General features: G+C 36.7%; 1 protein-coding gene across 3 annotated transcripts in view; it reads left to right on the top strand.

Annotated features, from left to right (window-relative positions):
- Positions 1-21,704, top strand: part of HPSE2 (heparanase 2 (inactive)) — a 614,901-nt gene that overhangs the window by 382,045 nt on the left and 211,152 nt on the right. For all 3 annotated transcript variants that reach the window (XM_059899970.1, XM_059899972.1, XM_059899971.1), the window contains exon 6: positions 5,650-5,697. In XM_059899970.1, coding sequence (XP_059755953.1) covers positions 5,650-5,697 — 48 coding nt within the window. The remainder of the gene's footprint in view (positions 1-5,649; positions 5,698-21,704) is intronic.

A 21,704-nucleotide genomic window follows, 5' to 3' on the forward strand; every position in this document is an offset into this window, starting at 1 on the left:
GCTGAGCATTCTGCAGCTGTGTGGAAGTTATTCATTTATGTGGTTTGGGCCAGTTTCTGAGAAACAGGCAAAACTAAGGAGCAGAAGAATCCATCAATGTTAGACTTGAACAAAGAAAATTATAATCTTTTTGGACTTGTTCTCCTCCGCAGTGCCAATATAGATATAAAAACAGAGTATGGGGGCTTCCCTGGTGGTGCAGTTGTTGAGAATCTGCCTGCCAATGCAGGGGACACGGGTTCGAGCCCTGGTCTGGGAAGATCCCACATGCCGTGTAGCAACTGGGCCCGTGAGCCACAACTACTGAGCCTGAGCGTCTGGAGCCTGTGCTCCGCAACGGGAGAGGCCGCGATAGTGAGAGGCCCGTGCACCGCGATGAAGAGTGGCCCCCGCTTGCCACAACTAGAGAAAGCCCTCGCACAGAAATGAAGACCCAACGCAGCCATAAATAAATAAATAAATAAATAATAAAAAAAAAACAAAACAAAACAGAGTATGGAAATGATATAGATACACGGTAGATACAGAGAGCCCTAGTGTTCAGAGAGGGAACATGGGGCTGGGGAGAATTCACCAAATTCACTGGCTATAATATCTATTCCATGGAGTTTTGTCTAATCAGTTTCCTTTATGTGTTATTTCTGTCATTTGTTTTTGTTTTTCTAGTTTTTTTTTTTTCAATCATTCAAAGAATTCTGAAAACAGAACATTTGCTCCATTTTAGATGAGTTTTATACACTTCTCAAAAAAACAAAGGTATGGTTAGTCATCCTGGTAGTATTTGGAAATGCATATTTTGTTTGACATTATTCCTGAATTAGATTCTTCCTCGTCAGAATAAGTGTAGAAATGCTTCCATATGTTTGAAGTTGTTCTCATCATTTTGCCAAGAGGGAAAAAGGAAGAATGTAGTTTACAACAGTTTTCATATGAACATATATTTAATAATTTTTTCCCATAAAGTTAGCTAAAACAACTTTTCTACTGCTTAAATATGCTACTAAAGTTAAGATAATAATATCATTGGTCTAAACATATTAAATAGTGATTGACAAATTTTTTAAAATATTAAAATGAAATGAAAGTATATTTTACTATTTTGATTTCTTTTACAAAATAAGGCTTTAGGTAAGGATCTGACTTTACTGTTTTCCCAAATAGCTACAAATCACATAGCACTATTAAAAACATGCTTCAGTTTTTCACATACTAAATTCTTTTCCATGTAATAAATTCTTATATATAAATTTTTGTAAACAATCTCTTCTGTTCCATAGATATCCTTACTAATTCCTGATCTCTTTACTAAGATCTCCTCACTAATGCCTAGGAATGTTTTAATAATTGCAGGTTTTATGGTATATTTTAATATATAGTAGATCAAATAAATGTCTTTTCAGTATTACAGTTTTTTTCAGACCATTCTTGGCTTCTTCCAGATGAATGTTAGAATGATTTTGCAAAGTTTCAAAAATAGAATGATTTTGCAAAGTTTCAAAAATAGAATGATTTTGCAAAGTTTCAAAAATATCTGATGGGATTTTTTTAATTACAATTTCATTAAACCCATAAATTAGGTTAGGAAGAATAATTGATTTTCCTATCCAGGATCATGGTAGGTCTTTTCGTATATTCAATTTAAAAATATTTCTCTGTAAACTATATAATATTCTATATATGGGTCCAGTATATTTCATATTTAATTATAGATATTATAGATTTTCTTTGCGGGTGGGGGAGGGGTGTGGGGAGAAAACATTAGCATTACTTTAAATGTTCCTAACTCTAGTTTTCCCATTCTTTTTATAATGTAACTTTTGATAATGGAAGGTTATTTAAAGACTTATCACCCTGTAGCAGAACAAACTATTCAATGCATATGAGGATTTCCAGATTATAATATCATACATAACAAGTTTCCAGCTTCTAAGACACCAAAGTAGATGTGTTCTTAATTGCCTGTCCAGAGCCTTTTAGCCAGGCAGGGCATTGATGATTATTTTTTCCTCCTAATTTTCTTGTGAATGTGTAACTGTTATCATCAATGACTATTTACTTCAAGTTCTTTGAGGCATTTTCAGAAGGATTGGAGTACATTCACCAACACCAGCATTAAAGTCTATTCCTGGATTGCCCATCTTAGGCAATGGCATTACCACAGTTAAAACTTTGGGGTTCTCTCTTACACCGCTTCCTCACTTAAACTCACCTGCCGAGTCCTCTTGAGTGCTCCAACAGTGTTTTTTTCAACTGTGTCTTTTTTCGTTCCCACATTTCAAAGCCTCCCATCACTCTGCGGTCATCTCCCTCCAGCTTGTCCACACCACACTACCTTTCACCTTTACCATAGCCAGAGTGATCTTCCTAAAACTCAAATCTGATCCTGACACACCCTCACTTGCTTAAGCACAGGATAAATCCAACATGCAGGAGGAGCTAGCTGTATTTTACAATATTGTGTTGGGTGCTAATCATACAAAGATAAATAAGACCTCGACTTGTACCGAGATGTTAAGGAATAAAGGCCAGATGTGTTAGCATCACAGGCTAGCAACTAGTTATCTGACCAGGCTGACTTCCTACCACTCCCTTACCTGTCCCCTGATATCCAGATATCCTGGACTCCTGAGAAAACACCCACCTTGACTCTATCGTGCTTTGCTCAAGCTGCTCTATGCCTGGCTTGCTCTTCATGGCAAAATCCTACCCTTCTTTCAATGCCAGATTCAACCTCTTGTGAGATGTGAAGCTTTACTCAATGCTTATCCCTCTTCTAACACCACAGAAGGTAGAGCTAGCTACTCCCTTGACTGCTCTCCCACAGCAGTTAGTTTGTACCGGTAATGCAACACAAAGAGACTAATTTGTCTCAGTGTCTGTCTTCTTGGCTTTACTGTGATTGTCTTATAGCAGAGGCCCTGAGTCAGTCACCTTTCGACACCTGCTCCAGCACCTAGTCTTACAAATAATACTGAAATGCTCAAGTCTGTGAGAGGATGCCACAAGCAAAGAAGGTGCTGAGGCCTTTTATTCTTTTTCTAAAAAATAGGGTAGTGTTTTCTCAAGGCAAAAATTCAACTTATTTTTTGCATCTTAATAATTCTTGGTCTCAGTGAAAACAGCTTGAAGGCAACATAGGGTTTGGAATCAGAAAACCTGAGTTTAGTCTGCACTACTCTATGAATCTGAACAAGTCACATAACCTCTATGAGACTTACCAACCTCCACTATAAATTAGGAATATCTGCCTACCAGGGCTGTTTTGAGAGTTATGTGAAATTTTATACATAAGAAGCTGAAAAAAAATTTTAATGAGAAAGCACTCTAAATGTCAGTGTAATTTTTATTATGGTTATTTTTATATGTAAATGGAGGCAGTTTTACTTTTCAGAGATTTTAGAAATAATTTTGGAGGAGTAAACCCATGTAAATATATTTTAATATATATATATATTTTAATGACACTTGTATCTAAGTTTGCCTAGGTTTTCTAATTTTTAAAATATCCTGGGGAGGGGGTACAAAATTTCATTTCCCCCTCTTAATTTTTGGGTTATCCTACTTCTAAGATTACCATCAGGTTTCCACAGCTTAGAGTGCTTATGTGGCAGGTATAGTATTTTGGATCCTAATCTGTTTTCCTTCTCCCTGGACTTTTCCATTTTTCTCCTGTCTATTCAAGCAGATAGCTGGTTGTGTGCTTATTGACTCAGGGGTGGCACATGACAGGATGGAGAAGAGAATGCACAGCTTTTCCAGCTTTTGAATTTTAAAGGAAGAATCCTGGGCATAGGGCTAGAAATGGTGAGGAGAGTGGAGCTACCCTCCCAGAGTCAAGAGATTTTTCTGGGCTGGAGAAAGGAGAGGAGAAGAGAAAGAGAAGTCCGTGCGCTCCAAAAGCAGAGGGTTCCTATGTCCTGCTTCCTAAGAAGTACTGCTAGGAGGGGTGGCATGATCCCATAAAAATGAGCTGGTTAGGGTGTCTGGAAATACTACTTCTCTAGCCAGTAGGGAAGTTAGTAACCTGTATAATGTGATTAATAATATCCACCTCACCAAGCAAAGCAATTTTGAGAATTATTTGAAGGAAATACATGTGAATACCTGGTACTAAATAGGTATTCAGTAAATGTTATATTCCCTCCAATCCCCATTTATGTTTTGGTCCTGCTCAGCAAACCACTTTCATTCCTCAGTCAACCCTATGCTCCATTTCCCACGTTCTTGCTCCTGGACTGCTGAGTGGTACTAGACAAAAAGAGGCAAAACCATACAGGCAAGAGCCAAGCTGCCTCCCCCTCCTGTTCTTTCCCCTTCCCCTCTCCCTCCCCCTTCTCCTTCCCCTCTCCCTCCCCCTTCTCCTTCCCCTCCTCATTGTCTCCCTACTCTCCATCCTCTTCATCTTCTTTTATGAACATCACTGTGCTATTAAACAGTAGTCCTGGTATCCCTTCTCCTTCTCTCACCCAGTCCCGCAGAGACTCACTCCTCTTCCACCATCAGGGCAAAACAGAGCCTCTGTCTGGGCAGCGCAAGCACGCCCTTTGCCCATGTGTCCTCCTGGCAAGGTTAGGCTGGAGTAGGGCAGGGGTAGGGCATTCTTGACAAAATACCGTCCTTCTCCCTTCTCAGTGGACAAATTCTTTGTTTATGAAGTACTGATGGAAGATCGTTTCTGTCTGAGGAGAAGTTCCCTTCCAGGGTCTCAGGAAAGAGAACTGAAAGTAAGATCTGAAAGAACTGAGATGTTCCTTTTGATTTCCTGTGTCTGAGTGGTAACTCTCTCAAATAGTAACACGAGCCATGACAGCACATGTCCTCAGAACATGTGGATGGCTAAAAGGAGGCAGGTAGATAATTGAGTTATTCACAGACTTGCAGTTTATGATACCCTATGGAATCTGTGTGGCCTTGGATGCTTTCTCCGGTCACTATGTTTCTGGTGGAACCCCAAGGGGCACAGGAGGGTGGCAAATTGCTAGCAAGACTTTGCTGAGTGCTTTGCAGGGAAACAAGTCTGGTTTCCGTTTTGAGCTGAGCATCCTGGTCGAGACACTCAGTCCTCTATTTAGCTGCTCCAGAAATGGTTAAATTTCTCTGTGTGGTGCTCAGGTTTCTACACTTAGACAGGTGTGGCAGCCCATCACTAGGGCATATTTGTTAGTGCTTCATACTTATATACTTATATAAATAAATTGGGTTTTCCCATGCTCTCTATAGAAGGAGAGGCCTGAGGTTTTTCAAAGGCATATGTTGTGTTGTCATCCTTGGAAAATGTTATCGTTTGTCTCCTAGTAGATCTCAGAATCCTTAGAGAATAGGAAATGTGACAGATAAGTTTTGATCACAGGGAAGGTGATGTGGGAGCCATCAGGCATGGGATTGGAAAGACAGACGTAGGTATAATGCTGTCTTGGGGTCTTGATTTCCAGATGATAAAGGATGTGTGGAGAGCTGAAAGTGTGATTACTTTCACCTTCTGTACCTTTTAACTTCCAATACCTATGGATAGACCATGGCTGTGGGCCCTCTCAGAAAGCATAGTTGCCCAAGGATTGGCCTGATCTCTGTCTCAGCTTATTTTATTTTAACCCTGGGGATATGGTTTACTTTAAGTTGCAATATCTTTGTTCTTTCTGTTTCCTACAGATTCATGAAGGTGGCAGGAAACACAGTGGATGCAGTTACCTGGCAACAGTAGGTATTCACCATTTTTGCTCTTACTTATTATCAGATGCTGTGAAATGAAAGATAAGTAGTTGTCATAAAGTTATAACTGAAATTTAATAAACTGTCTTTCGTGCTCCAAGAAAAAAGTTAAAACTAACTCCAAAATTAGTTGTTGGCAATCAATAACTTTAATCATAATGAAAAATATTTTATTCTGCATTTATACTCTTAGTTTCTATAAACAACAAGTTCCAAATATTTCCAGAAATTCTTATCCTCCTTCAGTTTGTCATTGTGAGTCATGGATTGAGTGGGTCTGAGGATCTTGTCATTCCCTTGCTTAAAACCCCTCAGTGCCTTCCCTTTGCATGTAGACCACAAGCCAGACTCTCTACTCTGGCCTATAAGGCTCTTTGTGTTTGGCGTCCGCTCTCGTCTGATGCCCCCCTGCCCTTACTCATTCTGTCCCAACACACTGGTGAGGACTTTCAGTTTGTAGAGGGTTCACATTCATGTCTGCCTCAAGAACTTCGTATGTGTCATTCCCTCTGCCTGGAATGCTGTTATCTTCATATTTTGTGTAGCTTACTCCTTCTCATCTCTTAAGATTCAGCTTACATGTCACCTCCTTCAAGAGGCCTTCCCTGATGATCCTATCTAAAGTAGACCCTCTATTTAATTCTCTTTCTTAGCTCGTTTTTCCATAGCACTTACCATAACTTAAAATTACTATTTATTATACTTGTTTTTGTAATTTGTGTGTTTTCTCTTTTACCAGAATAGCACTTATTCAGTTCAACAAGTGCTTATTTAGGCAACTGTTAATTGGGCATTTACTGGGGGGGAAAATAATGACAATGATAATAATAACAATGTGGCAGGAACCTTTACGTGTCTTACCATATCTGATCCTCAGAACAACCAAATGAGGTCAGGACTGTTTTTATCTATATTTTTCTACAACTTAGAGGAAGGTGTATAAAATCCAAAGATTACACAGAAAGTGGCAGATTTTGGACTTGAAGTTGGGTCTGTCTCACTCCATGGGCTTCTCTTAACTGTTACTGCTTTGGTAACAAGACAATGATCCTATACTGGAAATATTACATTCTACTGGTGGAATTCAAATCCTCTTCAGTGTCCTCACCAAAAGCTATCTGGATAATGTAGCATAAAGACAAAAGACCAGAGAATTTATAGTGTTTATAAAGAGAAGTAATGAGATCAGTGTACAAAAATTAGTGGGTAAGAATGTAAGCATTGCTCAATTATCATGGCTGACAGGGAGGGATCAGAGAAAGTGTTTTTCCCCTACTCAAGTACTCTCCATAGTACAAATGCAGTGAAGTGAGCACAGTATTTTTTTTTATAAAGGAGAAATACATTTTTGTAAATACAGTTTGTTTATTAGCTATTTAAAAAAATATTGGCCATCTCTCAAGATAAATATCATGTGTTTGTAACTACTCTAAAAATACGCCCACAGCAGGCATGGGGTTGTGTTTCTTTTGGCTGCAGGATCAGCACTCATTTGAGGACAATAAGTAGCACCTGGGCGCTAGCATTTATTCCTTACAGCCTTAATGTTCAGGCCAGACTTGGAATAGTCATGGAACAATTCCAAGAAATCTTGGCCAGGAGGACTCAGCGAAAATTAAAGCCAAATGCCATGTTTCTCTAACCCTGAGAAATGCTGAGGTGAAAATTTCTTAATAATGTAAAGGAAATCAAGAATCACTGTCAGGAAAAAAAAAGGAGACTAGAATTTGTCGGTATACATCTAGCCAAAAGAATCAATTCAATACTAGGATATTGAGCTTGGAGCTTGAACAGCCAGAACTCTGAGTCTGAAGTCATAAATAAATAAATCTATATAGTTAGACTATTTTGATTTGGACTTTCATGCTCTTGGATTTTCAGGACCAAGATACACGACTTGATGATTGGTCCTGCCCACCAACCCATGCAGAAAACCCAGAAAGAGTTAGTGAGATGAAGTTCCAATTACAGGAATGGTGGAATAGCTTGTATCAGATATCAGTGATAAATCTGGACAATAATTAAATACACACACACACACACATACACACACACACAAGAGTGATCAAAAGGCAGCAAAAGCTAGAGGAAGTTATTCAATTCCTGAAAGAAGTGAATGGCACTGGTGAGATCTGTGGTTACTTAAGAATCCATACAGTATGAGTTGGCTTTAAACTCAAAAGAAATACATGGTCATATTGATTTGAGGTGTCAGAAAAAAAAGTCGGAAGGTGGAAATCTCAGATGGAGCTATGGGGCAAAACACCAAATATGCATATAAACTTCCTTTCAAATCTTTGCCTGATTCCTGAACTGTGCATATTTAAGGGAGACTTCAAGGAGCCTGGCAGAAAACAACAGCTGGAAGCCTGAAAAATTTGAACAGAAATTTCAGCTGCTGTCTGTCACATGAGGGACAGAGATTGGAATTTGAATCTCACAAACTGAGGGGCTTGATAAACACCTTGTGCTTTCCAGTGAAAACTAAAAGACATACCTCAGGAGTAAAGTCTGTGTCCCAGGACTAAGGATTTGCCTTAAGTCTAATATGTAACCACAACAGACTCACCCTAATGAAGTCTGAACTGCAGCTGCCACAAGAACAAGATGACCAGACGTTCATCCAACTGCCTGCTAGATCCCAAACCAACACTCTTCTGTCTCTACAACATATCAACCACACTTTCCAGTATACAATTTAAAAATTACTAGACATGCAAAGAAACAGAAAAATGTGGCCTATGGCCAAGAGAATGATCTATAACTTGAAACCCTGAGATGACCCAGATAATAGGATTAGCTGACAAGGATTTAAAAGAAGCTATTGCACATATATTCAAATAGTTAAGGGAAAATGTCCATATTGAGTGAATACATAGGGAAATATCAGCAGTGACATGGAAACTATATATATATAGAACAGAACCAAATGAAATTATTAAAGAAAAAATAGAAAACTGAAATGATGGGAATTCCCTGGTGGTCCAGTGGTTAGGACTCCATGCTTCCAATGCAAGGGGCACAGGTTCGATCTCTGGTTGGGGAACTAAGATCCCACAAGCCATGTGGTGCGACCAAAATAAATAACTAAATAAATAACTGAAATGAAAGACTCACTGGATGGGCTTACTAAGAGATTGGAAAGTACAGAAGAAAGGGTTAGTGAACTTGCATACAGATCATTTGAAATTATACAATTAAAGAACAGAGAAAAAATATTGGGAAGAAAATTGTCAAAGTTTCAGCAACCTCACTGCCAATATTAAGTAACATCTGTGCAATTAGAATCCAGAGGACAAGAGAGAGAGAATGAGGCAGAAAACTTTTTTTAAGAAACCAAAGCTGGGGACTTCCCTGGTGGTCCAATGGCTAAGGCTCTGCACTCCCAATGCAGGGGACCCAGGTTCGATTACTGGTTGGGGAACTAGATCCCGCATGCATGCCACAACAAAGAGTTTGCATGCTGCAACTAAGAGTCTGCATGCCGCAACTAAGATGTCCATATGCTGCAGCTAAGGAGACCACATGCTGCAACTAAAGATCCCACATGCCACAACTAAGACCTGGCACAGCCAAAATTAATTAATTAATTAATTAATACATTAATAAATAAATATTTTTTTAAAAAAAGAAACCAAAGCTGAACTTCTCTCAAATTTGGTGAAAAACATTAACTTATTGAACCAAGAAGCTAGGCAAGCCCTAAGAAGGATAAATACAAGGAAAATCATACCTGGACATAATATTTAAACTGTTGAGAACAAAAGGATGGAGAAAAATCTTCAAAGCATTCAGATACAAATGACACTTTACATAGAGAGCAAAGACACAAATGATGGCTAACTTGACATCAGAAAAAATGGAGAACAGAAGACAATGGAACTGCATCTTTAAAGTGCTAAAGAAGAAAAAGTCAAACCAGAATTCTCTGTCTAGAAAAATATTCTTTTAAAATGAAAGAGAAATAAAGGTGTTTTTGGTAAGTGAAAGCCGGCAGACCTGTGCTACAAGAAATACTAAAGGAAGTTCTTCAGACAGAAGTAACATCAGAAGGAAAGTTGGATCTCAGAAAGTAATGAAATGCTTTGGAAAGTGTAAATTTATAGATAAATATATTTTTTCTCTTAATTTCTTTTAAAAAACCTGACTCTAATACAAAAATATAACATTGTATTATGGGGTTTATAACATATAGAGTTGTAAAAATATATGGCAATAATACCACAAAGGATGATGAAGGGAAGAGGCTGTAAATGGAGTTATACTGATCCAAGTTTTTTTAATGTGAAGTAATACAATATTTACTCTAAGAAGACTGTGAAATTGTATTCCTAGAATTAAGGTTGCGGATAGAATTAAGTTTGCTGACCTAAAGTAGGGAGGTTATCCTGGATTATCCAGATGTACCCAACGTAACCATTAGAGTGGAAGAGGGAGTCAGAAAAGAGGAGGCATGGGAAGATTTAACCACAGAAGAGGAAGTCAGAGTGATGTGATGTGAGAAGGATTTGACCCACTATTGTTGCATTTGAAGGTGGAAGAAGGGGGTCATGAGTGAAGGAATAAGGGCAGCCTCTAGAAGCTGGAAACTTCAAGGACATGGATTCCTCTCTAGCACTTCCAGAAGGAATACAGCCCTCCTAATACTTTGATTTTAACCCAGTGAGATCCATGTTAATTTCTAACATACAGAACTATAAGATACTAAATTTGAATTGTTTTAAGCCACTGTTTGTGATAATTTTTTAGAGCAGCAATAGAAAACTATAGAAACAATACATAATAACAGAGATTCGAAATACCCAAAGAAAACATACCCAAAGAAAAAACTAAAAGAACAAAAGGTGGAAAAATAGATAAATCTACTTTCGTAGTTGGAGATTTAAAAGTGTCTCTTTCAGTAATTAATAGGACAACTAGATTAAAAACAGAAAGGATATAGAAGATTTGAATAACACTATCAATCAGCTTGACCTAATTGACAGTTGTAGGCTGAGTGAACATACATTCTTTTCCAGTGCGCCCATGGAACATTCATCAAGATAGATCATATATGCTCAGCTATAAAACAAGTCTCAATAAATTTGAAATGATTGAAATCATACAGAATTTTTTAATTGAAATATAGTTGATTTGCAATATTGTGTTAGTTTCAGGTGTACAGCAAAGTGATTCAGTTATATATATATATATATATATATATATATTTTTTTTTTTTTTTTTTTTCAGATTATTTTCCATTACAGGTTACTACAAGATGTTGAATATAGTTCCCTGTGCTATACAGTAAATCTTTGTTGCTTATCTATTTTATATACAGTGGTGTATATCTGTTAATCCCATACTTCTAATTTATCCCTCCCCCTTTCCCCTTTGGTAACCATAAGTTTGTTTCCTATGTCTGTGAGACTGTTTCTGTTTTGTAAATAAATTCATTTGTATTATTTTTTAGATTCCACATATAAGTGATAGCATATAATATTTGTCTTTGTCTGGCTTACTTTACTCAGTATGATAATCTCTAGGTCCACCCATGTTGCTGCAAATGACAATATTTCATTCTTTTTATGCGTGACTAATAGTCCATTGTGTATCTATATATATACCACATCTGCTTTATCATTCATCTGTTGATGGACATTTAGGTTGCTTCCATGTCTTGGCTATTGTAAATAGTTGCTGCTATGAACATTGGGGTGTATGTATCTTTTCAAATTAGAGTGTTCGTCTTTTCTGGATATATGCCCAGGAGTGGGATTGCTGGGTCATATGGTAGCTCTATTCTTAGTGTTTTAAGGAATTTCCATACTGTTTTCCATAGTGGTTGCACCAATTTACATTCCCACCAACAGTGTAGGAGGGTTCCCTTTTCTCCACACCCTCTCCAGCATTTATTGTTTATAGACTTTTTGATGATGGCCATCCTGACCGGTGTGAGGTAATACCTCATTGTAGTTTTAATTTGCATTTCTCTAATAATTAGCGATGTTGAGCATCTTTTCATGTGTCTGTTTTGATGACAAAGAAATTAAGTTAGATATCAGTAAGAAAAATATCTATAAAATACCTAAATATTTTGAAATTAAGTAACACACTTTGAAATAATCTATGGATCAAAGAAGAAATCATGAGGGAAAGTAAGAAATATTTTGAAATGAGTATGATGATATATTTTATCAAAATTTGTGGAATTCAGCAAAAACAGAGCTTAGAGGGAAATCTATATTCTAATATGCTTATATTAGAAAAGAAGAAACATTGGTATCAATGACCTTAGTTTCTATCTTAAGAAACTAGAAAAAGAACAAACTAAACTCAAACCAAGTAAAATAAAGAAAATTACAAAGGTAAAAGCAGAAAGCAATAAAACATAGAATAGACAAGCAGTAAAGAAAATTTACAAAGCCGGAAGTATTTCTTTGAATAGGTGAACAAATTTGAAAACTTAGAGAGAGAGATTGAGAGATAGAGGGAGAGAGAGAAAGAGAGAATGGGAAAGAAAAAACAGAAATTGCCAGTATCAGGAATAAGAAAGAGATTCTCACTATAGATCACATAGATATTAAAGTATAATAAGGGAACATTATGAACAACTTTATGCCAACAAATTTGACAATTGAAATGGACAAATTCCTTGAAAATATAACATCAAAATGACACATTAAAAATTCTTGATATCATTATAGTATATCTGGTTCATTTTGGAATATCTGGCAATTTCTTATATAAATAAAATATACCTATCCTATGACAGAGCAATTCCCTCACGAGGTATTTACCCAAAGGAAATAAAAACATGCCACACAAACACTTTTATAAGAATGTTCATAGCAGTTTTATTAATGATAGGTAAAAACTAGAAACAGCCCAGGTGTCCATCAGCAAGAGAATGGATTAAACAAATTGTTGTATAGTCGTATAAAGGAATGATACTCAGCAAGATCAAAAAACAAAGTAATGATACACTTCACAACATAAATGAATCTCAAAATCGTTATGCTAAGTGGAAAAAAAGCCTTATATAAAACAGCATATTTGTGCTTTTCCAATTATATGAAGTTCTGGAATAGATTGTGAACATTAGAAAATTGCCTCTGTAGGTGTAGGGGGTAGAGACATGGATCAAGAGCGAAAGGCACAAGAGGGAATTTTCTGGGGTAATTGTAATGTTCTACACTTTGATAAGGATTTGGGTTACACAGGATTATGTATGCTTTTGTCAAAATTCATCAAATGATACATTTAAGTTTTGTGCAGATCATTATATGTAAAATTTACTTAAGAAAAAGAACCATAACAGATATTAGAGAACTCTATTAAAGAACTCTAGTTAATAGTATGATTGATGAAGTGTTTAGGATGAAGTATACTAAAGTCTGCAACTTATTTGAAATGCCTCAAAACATAAAATGGATCAATGGATGGATAGAGGGATAGATAGATTGATAAATGTGTGATGAAGCAAATGTAGCAAAATGTTAATGGTAGAACCTAGGTGGTGGATATATTTTTTTCACTATACAATTCTTTCCATCTGCTTCTGTTTGAAATTTTTCATAATAAGATACAGGAAAAAAGCCTAAATTGTTACACCTAAATATATTATATAATATTAAATAATATATTGTTGTGAAAATAGTTATGAAAAATAAATAAGAAAATGCTTTTAAGTGAATCAAATAAAATATAAAATATACAATTCATACCTCAATAATATAAAAATGCACAGAAACTCAAAGAAAAGTCACTAATAGGTTAATAGTATTAACCTTTAGATGTAAGGAGTATAGGCATGTTTTTATGGGCATCTTTACTTTTCTATAGTTTCCAATTTTTCTGTAATAAGGATGTATTTATTGCATCCTTGTTACATCCTTATTTTTGTTTATAATAGAAATCATCAATACCCAGCTCCACCCTTCCCAACTCCAATTCCCCCTCCCCAGAAACAATCATCACACTATTAGCCACTTCTTATATTTGTTTCCATATTTCTAAATAACAATCTGATGGTATTTTAAATATTTTTCCAATTTAAATATTATCTATTAATTTCCTACTATGGAAGATAAGAATTTAGCTCTCATACCTCCCTAACTCATCACACACTGAAACATACTTACATTTCCCCATCCTCCAATATTTTATATCTTAAGTATTGGTTAGATCAGAATTCAGTGCTCATATTTTTATTCCTATGTAAATATGACTCGCAGAAGAGAATGTGTGTGCAATGATTCCATTTTCTTTCTTCCACAGCTTTTTGTTTTCCCTGCAGTTAATAACTTTTTCATTTGCTTAATTCCTTATTAGTCTTTCCCTAAGTCATGCCTAAATTCTGTACCAGAGGAGTAGATCTCTCTCTTTGTGCAAACACTCCAGGTAGCCATCAGTTTCATCTTGTCCTTGGAGATGTTCTCCTGGAGCAGTCTCTCCTCTGGTCCCATCTGGACTAATTGATCTCCGTGCTTCCTGCACAGCTGTTGTCCCTGAGATCTCCCTTCGCCATCATCCTAGGGATTCCTTTTGGCTCTCTTATTTGTTGGATCCATGCCTTTTTATGAAGTTTACTCCCTCATTTTGGTGGAACATTTTTTTTCCAAGAATTTCCTGAGAAAAGATAAATGAGAGGTAAACTTGTTGAGACCTTGTATTAGAATTTGATTTATATTTTGGATGCATACAGATTTCCCTTGGATTTTGATGCTTTGGCTCCATTTTATTCTAGCTTTTCTTGTAACTATTGAGAAATCTGATCCTTTTAAATTTCCATTCCTTTTATTTGCCCTGTTTTTTCTCTGTTGGTACTTTTAAAATCTTCTTTTTGTCCTCAGTGATCCTTTGTGTGACTCTCTTTTTATTCTGTTTACTAGGTATGTGGTGGACCCTCTCAATCTGAAACTCATACCCTTCAGTTTAGGGAAATTTTTCTGAATTTTTTTCTTTGATGATTTTCTTCTCCTTCTTTTGAGTGCTCTCTCTCTCTCTGGAACTTCCATTAGTCAGATATCAGAACTCCTCAAACAGTAGTCTAATTTTTATATATTTTTCTCTCCCTTGTTTTTTCTTCTGTTTTCTACTAAATCTCCTTAATCATCTAAGTTTTCTGTTGAAATTTTCATTTCTGTTATCATATTTCTAATTTCCAAAAACTATTTTTCAAAGCTTCCTTTTTATGGCTTCTTTTCTTGTTTCTGGATGCAATATCATTTTTCTCTCTGAAGATATCAATTTTAGTTGTGTTTGTTTATTTTGTTTCTTTTCTTATTTTCTCTTCCCTCCCTCTTTCTCTCCCTCCTTTTTCCTTCCTCCCTCTTCCTTCCTCCCTTCCTTTCCTTTCCTTTCTTTCTTCTCCAATACTTTTCTTATGATTTCTTCATTAAACTTTTTTCCCTCTATGTTCTTCCCTCCTCCCCCCATTTCTTTCTTTCTTTCTTTTCTTTTGTCTTTCATATTAAAGATTTTCCTCAAATGTCAAATGATCCTTAGATCTCTATTCCTATTTAAGAGAGAGACATGAAAAACTGATTGGATGTTTTTTTCCTCATGGACATTTCTTCTCAACTAGTTGAGGGTCTATGTAGGGTGATCTGCCTGGGTTATTACATTAGGGGATTCCTAACTGTCCATACTGTTGGTCTTTTCTTATGTGCAGTTTAGTTTTTCCAGAGAAGAATTCTCTCTTCTGCCAACTTGGAAGTATAAATCTGCTAGCATCCTCATATCTAAGAAAGGAGCTGGATATCTCATTGTTTAGTATGTAGCCTTTCACTTAATCCTGTTGTTTTCAGTGTGGTTGCCCCCACCTCAACTATGTTTGGTGGCCCTGACTCTAGCTCAACCTCCAATGCTCTGCTCTCTTGGAAATAGGACAGTTTCTCAACTATGTAGGGTACTGGATCATATTTATAGATACCTACTGTATTAGAATTAAAACAGAAATTTTAAAAAAGTTTATTTTAAAATAATAAATTCATTACATTTTACCACAAATAATGTATTTTTATAAAATAACTATATTTTCCAAAAAAAGGTTAGTGAGAAGAGTGGCATTATTTTATATTCTTGAAAATCTCTTTAATACCTAGCTTAATTGAAGATATGTGGATTCTCATATCTTCTATGTTTTGTGGCAACATATTGTTTTGGTTTAAAAATATGAAGACGATTTGCCCTCACGGAGATATGTAGCTTAAAAAGGGAGGAGTATTTAAATAGTCTTTTTCAGTTTATTGTGGCTATTCTTCTCAGATACTACACCAAAATTCAACAAGTGATAGCTTCCTAAAGGTTAGTTGCAATATGGACTATGAAGCCATATCTATGAACTTTTCATACTCTGATGCATTAAATTTTTTGGTTTTGCATTTTGAATGTATCTTTTACCCATGCATGATTTTAACATCATGCATTGATCATTTGGAAAATATTGTTTTATTGAGTTGTGAGTTATGCAGATCTTCCAAATGTTGATACATTTTATTATGAAACATCAAAAAAGCACATTTATTAATATCACCCCTGACCTAATCAGAAAAAGTCTTTAAGTTTTGGGAAGCTGACAACCTCATGGTGGCAGATACAAATATTCTAAAATTCTAATTTTCACTTAACAGTTCAAAATTTATAATCAGCAACAAATTCTATCAGTTGTTATCCTTGAAGTGACAGGCTTATTTTGTTCATTTTTGAGAAAAATGTCTTCCAAATACCCAAGTCTGAATAACCATAATTTGTCTGTCGGTCATTCTTTCAAGTAAAAATTTTGCTCATGAAAAAAATGACCAATTCAGTTTGCAACTCAAACAATCATGTAAGTGTTTATTCTCAAGACAACCATCATCGTACTTTGCTGTGGAAGTGATGTCTTTTATGTATATTTCTCATTTAGTCATGTAGAATATTTTTAAAATGTGTACTCAGGGGTTAAAATTTAATAAAATTTATAATTTTTATTACTTTATCAAGGGAATTATTAAGTAAAACTGACATTTTTGTTTTATTGCCAGTATGTGACATGACCACCAGCACAGTTTGACGTTCCTGCCTTGATTTGTGTTAAGCTCTTTTGCCCACTGTTGCTTTGGTACCATCAGTCCAAATGTCAAATAGTTTTTCCAAAACAAACCATGAGAGTCAAATAAATTATTTAACACTTTATGTATTTCATCACCATTTGTATTTAGTGCCAAGCATTTGTGTTTAGTACCAATACACCAAGTGTATTTTACTGCTATTCACATAAAAGATCTTTATCAGTGGTTAGTTGGTGTTTATGTTGGATGGATACAAAAAAAACCTATGTCTGTAGATTTATCAAGATATTAATATCCTGAGATATTAACTTTGTCTTCATGTTTGCAGCTAAATCTTTAACAAGTTAATGTATTTTTGGGAAATGGTCCTGGGGTGATTTCTTTTAGTAACTTTTACTGACCTTTCATCCAGCAGACATTCAGCAATGTCAACTGTAGAAGCCTCTATCATTCTTTTAGCTACCTTGTGTACCTTTCTAGCCAATGCAGTATGATAAGCTACTCTATAAGATGCTTTTCTAAATTTAAAATTATTTTGAAGAGTTTTCTAGATTTTAAATTTAGAAAAGCCTTCAGAATAGTTTTAAAATGTTACTTGCAAAATAAGGCAACAAAATGTTCTTACTTTCATATAGGCATAAGAAAATCATTAGAATTTCAAAATAACTTATTGGATGATTTTAAGGTTATACAGATCATAGTAGGTATAATAAAAATAGCTTGTAAGAACACAGTAGAAGTATTGAGAACAAACTGAGTTAAGCTTTGAAAACATACATATTTATACCCCAAAAAATCATACCTTAGAAAAGTCTAGAAAACAAGAATATACAAGCATACATTCCATTAGTTGTCAGAGCAATGACATTGTCACATGTTATATAGACACTGGGAAACCCAACTGTACACTTGTGAGAAAATGAGAGTGAAAATGGCAAATAATTGTCATAGTATTATTATGAAAATAGCTTTGATCTTATGGACTCCTGAAAGGGTCTTGGGTATCCCAGGAGTCCCTGGACCACACTCTAATAACCACTGATATAGAGTGAGGGTAGGGATCTGAGGGTCTAGTTGTTTCTCAGTTATCTTGTTTCAGCCCCCCTTTCTCCCCCATTCACAAAGGCACCTGGTGCTTCCAGCTCCTGAGACTTTCTGGGGTTCCACAGCAAGAAGCAAACTCCTTTTAGGTTTCCCTAAAAGGATTCATGGGTGTAGAATTCAGCCTCTTCTGGTCAGCTAAGGCAGTTATCACTCTTCTGTTTTCTAATATCAACATTTTTATTCTGGTGTTTTCCTATCCTATTCTCTTAGACCTTCTGGGTTAATGCCTTTTTTCTTTTCTCTTTTTTTTTTTTTTTTGTCCCATTACCATTGTTTTAGTGGGGTTTGGGGAGCGAGCTTAGTAAATGCCTGTTTTTTAACCACCATATTTAACCTGAAATCCTGCTGTCTGCTCTTTTGTTCTTCTAGGATTATTTTTAATAAGACAAAATTTAAAAATTAATTTTAAAATATGAAATTAATGTTCATATTTATCAATTTAGGCAAACCCAGGTGTTCTCAATGCCTGGGCCTCACCAGAGACAAACAGAAAAAAAAACTATAGCTGTGTAGCCCAGACATCAGTATTTTGAAGAAGTTCATTATGTGATTCTGACATTTAGTGAGGATTGAGAACTACTGCCCTGGAGCCTTCTGACTGAGCATCAGTAGCCCCTCGGCACTTAAACTCCAGAAAGCACACTGAGCATACAGCTTCTAGACCACCAGCAGCAGCAACAGCATCACCTGGGAGCTTGTGAGAAATGCACATTCTCAAGTCCCATTCCAGACCCACTGAATCAGGACCCAACAATCTGTGGTCTGACACTCCCTCCAGGTGATTCTGATGGGCTCTACACTTGAGAACCACAGCCATAGAAGATGACTGCCTTTTTTCTAAGAATACATTCATCACTGAATTTTTTGGCATAAAACTTTTTTCAGTAGCTTCTCTTCTGACATGTCAATGGGAGAAAAGATGTAAGAAAAATTGCCCTGGGAATTAGCTTGGCACAGTGGTTAAGAATCTGCCTGCCAATGCAGGGGACATGGGGCCGATCCCTGGCCAGGGAAGATCCCACATGCCACGGAGCAACTAAGCCCGTGAGCCACAACTACTGAGCCTGCGTGACACAACTACTGAAGCCTGCACACCTAGAGCCCATGCTCCGCAACAAGAGAAGCCACCACAATGAGAAGCCCGTGCACCGCAATGAAGAGTAGCTCCCACTCGCCACAACTAGAGAAAGTCCTTGCACAGCAATGAAGACCCAATGCACACAAAAAATTAAAAAAAAAAAAAAAGAGAGAATTCCTACCCCTTGTAGTCAGAGTCAGAGCTTCAAGTCATCTAATTTTCAGTAAGTTTTTCTCTTATATAAAAGTCAGCGCTTTTCTCTCTTTGGTCTTAGTCTGCACTTATATACCTCATTCCTCACTTCTGCTGTTGCAGAAAAACAAAATATGGTATGTATACTACAGCTGTAGGCTTAAATAGATCAATTTTAAAATTTAGATTTTTAGCTATATTTAAAAGCATAAAAATGAACATTTTTAAGAAGTCATTGTAAGGGCAACTATGGGTTTGCCCACAATATAATTAAATGTGAGCAAAATGACTCTGAGAATAGCATCTATTGGAAATTCATGAATGTTTCCAGGGGTGACCAGTCATTAGAATGACTTGTTAAGCAAAAATTCTGCTTAAAAGAAAAAGCCGAAGGAATCTGTCACATAGATAATCAGTTTTAGAGAAAAGAGTGCTGACGAAATGTGGACTTTATTTGGAAAAAAAAACTTAATGTGATTCACAAGAGTGCTAAAACTTATTTAAAACACTATTTTGGAAGGGAAGAACCTATAGAGCTGCACCTTATGGTTTGGTAGAAAGAACAAGGGCTTTGAAGTCAAACAGGCCTGGACAGAATCCCTCTGACCCTCAGTAGGTTTGTGGCCTTGGGAAGAAAGTAAATCTTTCAGGGCTCAGTTTTCACATCTATAAAGTAGGGTTAGTGCCTACTTCACAAAACTATTGTTAAAACTAAATGAGGTAATGCATGAAAAGCACTTTGTACAGTACACACAATATATTGAGCCCTCACAAAATGTGAGTTCCCTTTTTCCTTCCCTTTCTGTCTTTCTGTGATCCCTCCCAGTCTCTCTGTTTGAGTGTCTTGCTATGGAATATACAGACGTTTAGCACATATTTTATTACTGAGCATTTTTATAGTACCGTGTAGATGCTTCAGGTCTTTTGCTTGTGGTCTTTTCAGCCAAAGGAAGAAACCGGGTGGTTCTGTGGGGTCACCCTGTTATGTTTTATATTCATTCAAGAGATATTTATTGAGCACCTATTATATTAGGCACTGCGCTAGATGTTAAAGATAGACTAGGGAGAAAAAAGAGACAAGAGCCATCCCTGTGGGGAGCTTAGTGGGCTTCTGATTAGCAAAGAGTTTATCCCTATAGTGATCACTTCTATAAGTCATGCCTACTCTTCATCTGGAAGAGAAGGTAGAAAGGGAAAGGTACTCCTGGTGGAAGAAATAAGGATGACAATAGGAAGACGATCTCTGTGGGCCCCAGAGAGAGCTATGCCTAGACAAATATCTGCTGCAGATGATTTTAAAAGGAAAGGATAAGGAGGGAAGGGAGCCACAAATGACATGGAGCTTGGCTACAAAAGAATTAGAGAAAAAGAAAGAGAGAAAAGAAGAACTTTCTAAAAGACAGTTGAAGAATCAAAGTGCTCTTTATTTTAGGAAGACGAAGATTGGGAATTCCCCAGCAGTCCAGTGGTTAGGACTCCATGCTTTCACTGCTGGTCTGGGGTTCAATCCCTGCCTGGGGATCCCACAAGACGTGCAACGCGACCGAGAAAAAAAAAAGTGAAGATTATACACACACATCTATAAGAGTGTATTTTCTTTAATTGAGCACCTTCTGGTGTCAAGCTCTGTGCTAATAAGTTTGTTACAGAAGTGATTCCAGAGCATGGGTTTGCTGTCTAACAGACTGAGTTCAGGTCCTTAGCGCCTACTGTCTGTGTGACCTTGGGCAAGTTGCTCAGCACCTCGTTGAGCCTCAATGCCTTCTTTTGGAAAGTAGGCACAATAATACCTGTGACCCAGGGGGTAGGCACCTTATCATTGGCCCAAGGGGTGTGCTTATAGCTTTCTGCTCAGCCTAATTCTGAAGGCTGCGTAGTCTCCATTAGTGGCTCCCTGTTACCTCAGTCACTACCAGGAAAGCTGTCTCAAGTGTCTACTGTTTATTTGGGCAATAGAGAGTGGGCTACACCCTTCCCATTTCAGAGCATACACATACACAGAAAACCCCAAAGAAGGCTAGATCTGGCATTATCTCCAGGTTCCCTAGGGGGTTTCCTCTGCCTAAGGAGGGAGAGTTTGAGAAATGATGATCTAGGGCCTTGCACATAGCTGATAACATCTGCCATTCATTAAAGCTACCCAAGCATGATATACATTATATCAAGGGTATCTGCTACATGTATGGATGTTAAATGGGCTGCATTTAGGGACTTACTAGGCTTGAAATTCTAAGATCACCCCCTCTATCTTTGTGCCAAGTTCCAATTGTCCTTGTCTCAGTCACCCTGAAGCTCACCCTGGAGAGGTGCTGGTTGGTTCTAACTACCCATCCTGTAGCTGCATGGGAAATCAAAGGGTCTGGGTACCAGCTTAGACTTAGAAATTCCTGACCCTCACTTTCTTTACTCTTCTGTTAAGCAAGTGTTGCACTAGTCTGGAGTCAGACTGCTGGTTTTGAATTCTGGCTCTAATGCTTACTTGTCTTGTACAAGTCATTTAACTGCACTATCTCAGGTTTTGCATCTGTGAAATAAGTACTCATTCAAAAACAATTTACTTTCTGCCAAGCACTGTTTCAGGTTCT

This window comes from Balaenoptera ricei, chromosome 16 (assembly GCF_028023285.1).
Source record: "Balaenoptera ricei isolate mBalRic1 chromosome 16, mBalRic1.hap2, whole genome shotgun sequence".
Classification (NCBI taxonomy): domain Eukaryota; kingdom Metazoa; phylum Chordata; class Mammalia; order Artiodactyla; family Balaenopteridae; genus Balaenoptera; species Balaenoptera ricei.